Source organism: Perna viridis, chromosome 6 (assembly GCF_037379345.1).
Source record: "Perna viridis isolate PV_CMFRI_1.1 ecotype Kerala chromosome 6, ASM3737934v1, whole genome shotgun sequence".
Taxonomy (NCBI): Eukaryota; Metazoa; Mollusca; class Bivalvia; order Mytilida; family Mytilidae; genus Perna; species Perna viridis.
In genome coordinates this window covers 36,479,439-36,487,435 of record NC_142450.1, presented here as the reverse complement: position 1 = coordinate 36,487,435, position 7,997 = coordinate 36,479,439, and the positions used below count along the sequence as shown (strand labels likewise).

General features: G+C 34.1%; 1 protein-coding gene across 1 annotated transcript; it reads left to right on the top strand.

Annotated features, from left to right (window-relative positions):
* The first annotated feature begins 4,294 nt into the window (after positions 1-4,294).
* Positions 4,295-7,420, top strand: LOC148614765 (uncharacterized). Its single transcript, XM_088589103.1, has 2 exons — positions 4,295-4,434; positions 5,541-7,420. The coding sequence occupies exon 2, from the start codon at positions 5,548-5,550 to the stop codon at positions 7,243-7,245; it is 1,698 nt and encodes a 565-aa protein (XP_088445229.1). The 5' UTR covers positions 4,295-4,434; positions 5,541-5,547; the 3' UTR covers positions 7,246-7,420.
* The last annotated feature ends 577 nt before the right edge of the window (positions 7,421-7,997 follow it).

The following is a 7,997-nucleotide window of genomic DNA, read 5'->3' as shown; positions in this document are numbered from 1 at the left end:
TGTGACATGCAAAGCAAGTATTATTTTTTGTAAATGTACGACTTCCTGGAATGTAAAAAAACAAACGTATTTACCAGTTCTTGGGACCCGTAGATATTTTATGCTACATGTACCAATTCCTGTATCAGTTTTGACAAATCAGGTGGTATGGTAGCAGGTTTCAAGGTTATTTTTGTAAATTTATTGAGTATTTTGTTTATTTCTTGTACAGACGATACAGTAGATGGACTCCATTATAAATCCATGAATGTCTTGTTAAACGTCATTTTTCAAAGAAAGCTGTGCAGGCCTGTTAACGGAACCATAAGTTCGTACGTTACACGAAGTACCGATTCTAGTGGTCCCAAGAAATCGTACTTTTATTCCTTCCAGGGACCGAAGGAATGTTTGTTACCGGTTCATGTAGCTCATGTATAAAAATATATGTTATCAAGCTAGGAATTTGAGATTGTTTGTAAATGTACAAAAATTCTGTGTACACTGATCACAAGCACTCAACGTTATGTCAATAAATATTGTTGGAATACTATCCATGGGGAGAAATGCAGTAACTATACATGTGTGGAAAAATATTACACATATATAGTATTTGTCCCCATAGATATAATTCCACCTTTTTTTATTTATATAACATTGAGTGTTTGTGCACTGATAAAATATTTGCAGCTTGACGAAACGGATTTTTTAAAAGTGTTATCTATGACGTTACAGCCCGTCCGATGACGGAAACAATATCCGGACGCCTTTATTTTCGTTTTTCTCCCAAAAATAATCCGAACGGAATAATCATAAGCGAGGATGACAAATGCGACTTTGCATGGTACCTATAGCACACAAAGGCATCATGATTAATTCATGGCGGAAGGAAGATAAGCGACACACAAAATGAGGTCTTCTCAATTAAATGCGTAGATACTAGGTAATACAAAGCAATTCAACACAAAATTGAAAAAAAATGAAATTTTGTTAGAGCCACCACATTATAGCTTGTTATAATGGATGCATTGTCAACACATGAGGCCCGATAATACCCATTATATTACAATTTAAAGCCATGTTAATTTGTAAAACTGATACATCTGAAAAAAAATCTTTAATCATTAAGGAATGAAGATATGAATAAATGAAGAAAGAAAGGAAGTGGGTCGTTCTCGTTGCCACCTTATTACATAACTTTATAAAAAAAAAATGAATCAGTTGTTGCATTAATGATTTCGATTCAAACTTTCAAACTCGATTTTGATGGAATCATTTTCATTCCATCATATTTGTTAAAAAAGTTTAGTGATACTTTTTCAAATACTTTCCGTATATAGACAAATATGTTTTAACATCTCTGCGAACAATGCTTCTGCAGAAATATATCATGGGTTTTGCAGCTCATACAGAAAGTGTTGTAACAAGGACATGTTCTCATAGACGACTTTCCCATTCTTTTCCCTTCCGGAAAATTTCTTCAATCATATCGAGGTCAGATGTGGTCAACAGGCGTAAGATCAGGTGACATTGCAATGGGAGCCAAGGGAATAGAAAATCTATTCGATTACTGACAGGATTTTTAAAATTATACATGTAGTATAGATAACATAATGCATGTATCATAGACATTTCAGATAATTAAGTGACAGTCCTCTTAAGAATCATGAAGTGGATGATTTATTGATGTCAGATATTTGAACCAAATTGACTTTCAATGTGTTGGATATAATAGAAAAATAATAGAAAAAATACAAAGATATTAATATTTTCACCGTTTCCAGAGCAACGGACAATCCTTAGCAACCACCAATTTTGGGCCTAAAAATCACAAAAAGTCACTATTTAAATGATTCTTTTATATTAAATGGTGAAAATTTGTCAAACAGCATAATTATATAAATGGAATATGTCTTGAGAAAAACAATTTACAATAACGATTGGTTTAAATCTGGTAACTATAGCAACAAAATTTCGTAAATTTTGACGTTTTGAATTATGTTATATTCAGACTAATTTTGCCAAGAAAAGAGAGAAGATATACCCGAAATGACCGCCATTAAGACTTTTCTTTTTAACGCTTTTCTTACAAAATTTGTTCAGACCATACCTATTTTGTCTTTTGACCTAGACTTCTAATATTTGGTAAGTTGGTGTAGCCTCTAAAGGCGGAATGGCATGTACCTGGGTTTGTGACCTTTGACCTTGACCTTTAATCTTAAGGTAAAAAAACATACAAATTTTGCCATAATACCATATATGATTTATATCTGATATTTTGTATGTAAGTATATCACATCAAGGCAGAGCGTAATGCTCTTGAGTGGATGACCTTCGACCGCGAGCTCTCACCCAACAGGCAAATAACATACACAATTTTGGCCAAATACTATACAAAATTTTGTCTGGGTCAAAACATTTTTGGGTTTTTTTTCTTAGATATCTGGTATTTAGTGTGTAAGTATATTACACCGAGGCGGAGGGTAATGTTCTTGAACGGATGACTTTTGACCTTGACCTCTGACCCAAAGGTATTTTGATCGGACACAATTTTTGAAAAATGCCATATAAATTTTTTTTTCTGGGTCATAAGTTTTTTTGTCTTTTTACTTAAATATCAGATATTTAGTGTTCGGAGACTTATTTCTACATGACTGTTATTATTATTGTAGCCTTCGAATCCGATATCCTTTCTTTGTTTAGTATAAAACCGTAAACCAGATTCCACCAGATTCGACGTAAATGGTAAACGTGAAAGTTGTCTATTGCTTCTTAGTTCTAAGTTCTACTGTCGTTATCATGACCTAATTTATCATAATGTCACTGGTGGGACCTTCATCGAGAGAGCAGGACTTCGGGTGTTTTGGAAAAAGCACATTCAATTTGCCTTCGGGAAACCCTCGGTGTTTATCAACGGTTTTGTTTGGGTTAGTGCTGGTCATCTTTCAGTATATATCTTTTTTTTATTTGTTCTGTCAGTTTGTGTGTTCATGTACGTGTTTTTTTGCACACGTTTTCCCCTTTTTGAGATCTCCTTAAGGTAGGAGATACGTAGATATCGCGTCCTAGAACTTTTGTACTCATAACAATCTTATTGGAAATACATCATAACAACAGCTTTTCATGGCATTTTTTCACGATGGGTCTCGTTTTTGTTTTTGTTTTTGTTTTGACACGGGGCTTACAAATGTCAGACATGAAAATAAATGCATTTTACTTGTGTGATGTGCACCTGTCAAACTACTGTAACCCCGTCCACTTCCCCGCTTTTTTGCAAACCCTTGTCAATGGCAACTGATATTTCATGGGGTATAGTAATTTGATCATACAGTTTTCTAAGGAATGTTGTCAGTCTACTGTATGGTGTTATTTGTACCACTTAAGTTATAGCTTATCAACTGATATCAAACTTTATTATGAGAAGTACATGTACATGTAACAAAGGGCATTTGGAGTTCGCTAAATTAAATTTTGACTTGAAAAACTAAAAAAAGAGAAACTAGTAGCTTGTAGTTCAATTATGCAAGATGTCAGTGAGTTTTGTGTTCATTCATCTAACCCTTATTTTGCAATTTGACGATTAATTTAAACAATCGATGTAAATTGATTCAGTACACAAGAGTGCTTTGATTTATTTGATAGTTTGATGTAGGGATGCCAATTTGATATCTTATGCTTTTTCCCTCGACTACCCATATCTTCGCTCAGATTTGCAATTATGCTAGAATAGAGGAGAATTATATACAGTTTTTACACCCTTTCAGCATATCTGTCAGATGTCTACTATTCTTCGTTATCACTTTCGTGTGCATTCATTTTTTCTATCTCGTGAACATATTCTGGTCTCTCTTTTCCGCGAAGGTTATGTTATTTAGTATAATACAATTTACGAACGAAATATTCACGGGAATTTCGATTGCCGTCGAACATTTTTTAGTCTGTGGTCAAAGGGAAATACATGTAACTCGCATAGTAACGACAACGACAACGTTGTTCCCGTAATCCGCTAGGGGCGTTCATTTACGTAACTCCTACCTTAATGGTAGTCAAATAAGCATTTCCTACATATTGATTTAATAATGTACTTTAAAAATCCGCAAACATTGGTCACTTTTGATCTGAATCTAAACAAAATAATTACTTTGAGTTTAAGTTGATGTTTTACTTTTTCGGAAACGTTTTTTTTTCTAAAAACAAATTACGGCCTGTAATAAGTGTATTAAATATACATTCGAATGTATCATGTAAACAGACACAATCTTTCAACCTAGCCTGCTTAAGATAAAGAAAATCATTAGATACACCTTATTATCTTGTACATTGACATGTTGTTATACTGGGCTCTACGTGTGCAATTGATAAACCTTTTGAACATCGACCTTGTTATAATTTGGTTGGGAAAACACTGATTTCAATCACAAATGACGGGTTTTCTGCCGACAAAAGAAAAAGTAATTGGTAAGATTAAAAGAATATATACATGTATATTTATGTGTGCCGGATAAACCCCGGGGAAAATGATAAACTATGGGTAGCTATAGACGAAATAAGGCTCTTCGTAACAAATCTAATCATTGACGAGATACTTTATTTACTACCCAAATTTTCGCAGTTCTGAAAACCATGTTTAAAAATAGATATATAAAGTCACTTCTATGTCTATACTCGGCGTCACATAAATAACATACTGTTAAAATTTGAATAAAAATATTTTCTACGACTTTATTGACACCTACCGTTGTTTAAATTGTCTTAAATGATTTGCTCATTCGTTTAGCCAAACGGCTTCTCCCTAAACATTGAATCGTTAAATTCCGGTCAGATTTTAATTCTCGGTGCCAATATTTACATTGTAAAAAGTCGGCCATGTTTACAGTGATCGGGTTGCTAGGAGATGTTGTTTACTTTTAAATGGTTTGTCCAAAGTACCAAGAATGCATTTCGGCGTTATTTCGGATATCTCGGATTTATTTTACGCGAACAACGTACAATACCGAGAAGTTGATCAAGCAGACGATTGTCACCGGAGTTCGACGGGAACTTACGAACTTCGTTTGTAAACAAATCGTCCCGTTGAAACCAACATGGCGGATATTAGTATGGGATTTTCCCGTAAGGATTTGTTACGCATGATTTAAGCTAATAAGCGACTTGTTTAGGGAGAAGCCGTTGGGCTAAACGAATGAGCAAATCATTTAAGACAATTTAAACGACGGTAGGTGTCAATAAAGTCGTAGAAAATACTTTTATTCAAATTTTAACAGTATGTTATTTATGTGACGCCGAGTACAGTATGATAAAATAATTTCCTTTACTGCGAGTATAGGAATAGATTTATCTGTACAAATGAGAAGAAAGATATAGAAATTGTTTAACTAAGAAAAATCCACCAGAAAACATATGAATTAAACAAAACCTTAAAGTATACTTCCTTAACTACAAAATGTATCGTTTAGTAACACCTCGTTAAATAAGATATGTTTGAAGGTCGAAGATGGATTGATTTTTAAATTGTTCTTATCATAATCATTTATACTGTTGCCTAATGATATTTTGCATTGTAGGTTGATTATGGCTACATACAATGTTACCAGTTGTGTACCATGTTCGTTTCGCGAAACTAACATTTCGGCTGTTTTATGGTGTGTCACGTGCTCAGAAGGTCTGTGTAAGGGGTGCAGTATTCACCATGAAAAATCCAAATTGTTAAAAAACCATCTCCTTGTGCTGTTGGAAAAGCATAAGGACAATCATGTTATCCTTTCGAATGTTTCCGAAAACTGCAATTTTCACAACAAGCCTTACAATAAGTTTTGCTCAGACCATCAAGCCATATGTTGTGAAAAATGCGAACATGAACAATGCCTAAGACTTGTTCCTCTTGAAGCAGTTACTGCGTCGGTCAGATCATCTGCAGCTTTAACTACCATAGAAGAAGGATTAAATGATGTTTTATCCAAAATCGATACAATGAAAGAAAAAAAGTTGCAATCAATTCCTCTATTAAAAGATCAAGTAAAATCGATCGAAGAAAACGTATTACAATTGCAAAGTCAAATTAAAGATGAGCTTTCAGAAACAGTAAGTCATTTTTTCAAAGAGATCGACCAAACAAAAAACGACTATGTTGCAAAAACAACTTCTCTACTCAAAACACTGGAGTCTAAAAGGGAAACTATCCTGCAAACAATTTATGCAATGTCACAAATGAAGGAATGGTCGTCAAATTTGAAATTTTTCATTGCTTTAAAAAGATTAGAAAGTAAGTTACGAGAGGAAGAATTAGAACTTACATCGTTGATAGAAAGTGCGGATTTCGACGATCTTGAGCTAAAATTCAAATCTAAACCCAAATACGCTGACGTGTTCGCTGAATTCGGTGGCATTTCGCGAAGTCATAAAAGAGTTAATATACCAACCAAAACGTCTGGACAAACTGCTGTTTTGCTTCCAGAAGGATGGGTCGATGTTACTTCAACAATAGTGACTTTTGGCGATATGAAACTAGAGAAACAAACTGAGTTTTCATTTTTAGAATCCTGTAAAATAACAGGATCGGTCGTTTTACCAAACAAGTGCATGCTGTTTTGTGATTTTGATAAAAATAGGATGCTTTTGTTTGACCGACATGGCCAATTTTTGAGGCAAATTGATACCGAGGCACCTCCACGTGACCTTGCAGTGTATGATCAGTCATCTGTCGCATTAACTCTGACCAAAGCCAAGAAGATTGTTCGCATTGAAATCCTTTCTAACACCGATAAAGTTGTACAGGAAATTTATGTTATGGATGAATGCATTGGAATAGATGTAAATAAGAGACAGTTTATTGTTGCCGTGAAAAAGTTTGGTATACAAATAATTGACAGTAACGGATGCGTTACTAGAACTCTGCCCTTGGCATGTGTTAGCCTGTGTTGCACTGAAGATAAAATTATTTATTTGAACGAACGTTCAGACATTGTAAGGTGTTGTGACTTCCATGGTGAACAGTTGTGGGAGAAACAATTATCATTAGAAACAAGTTTGTATTACAGTAAGCTTCATTCTATTACTTCGATTGATAATCAAGGTAATATCCTCGTTTGTGATTCTTACAAAAGCGATGTGTCTCTTGTGACATCTGATGGAAAACGGGTAGAAAAGGTTTTGAAATCTGATGACGGTTTATGGTACCCTGGAGGTCTTCATTATGACAAATCCGTTGGTCTTTTACTTCTGGCAACTCACTGCAAGAATAGAGCAGTATTATATCAAGTCAAATCATAAAGTCAGATATATTTCATGAATACTCTAAGGATTTGTCTTTCTCATGTCTTTTTATTATGATGTGTCATTCCGTCAAATCTTATACATGTAACGGGGCATTTGGAAAAAAAGCATTTCATCTTAAGTAACAGGAAATGAACGTTGCATCTACATAAATAAAATCAGGGTAACAAAACCTTTCTTTTTATCTAAATGATATGTTGATTCATCTTTTCTTTTTCATCATCTAATTTTAAACATACAAGTAATTAATTTCGCTTTCAATAGTTACGTTGTGAATTTTTAAATAAAGGATAATAAAAAAATTACAGAACTTATAAAATATAGGCAGTAGTCAAAGGAAAGTCCATATAACAAATGACAATATCAAAGTAAAATGTAATCAAGGGAACCAATATTCTAGCGGAAATCCAAAGAATGTTATCCATGGGCAAAGACCAGAACAAAAAACTGGAAAGTATTGAAACCACCGCAATGGTCCTGACTTGGAACAGCAATTTCGAAATGACAGGTGGGATTAAACAGGTTTTACAGCCCGCTAAACCCCCCGCTTCCATAAGGGTTCCAAATTTCCGGTATAATATTTCAATAAAAATTGGAAGCATAAAGTTGCCACCAGTCAAAATGAGTAAGATCAGTAGTCAAAACAGTACAGAAGATATGAACAGTAAATAAGTGAATATAAAATGAACTTAATACACTGCAAATTATGTAAATCCCCGCCACGAGTTTGTAAACAGTCTCGAACTTTG

Bases quoted from the DNA above. Each gene is read 5' to 3' on its own strand.
- LOC148614765 (XM_088589103.1), top strand. From the start codon at position 5,548: ATGGCTACATACAATGTTACCAGTTGTGTACCATGTTCGTTTCGCGAA.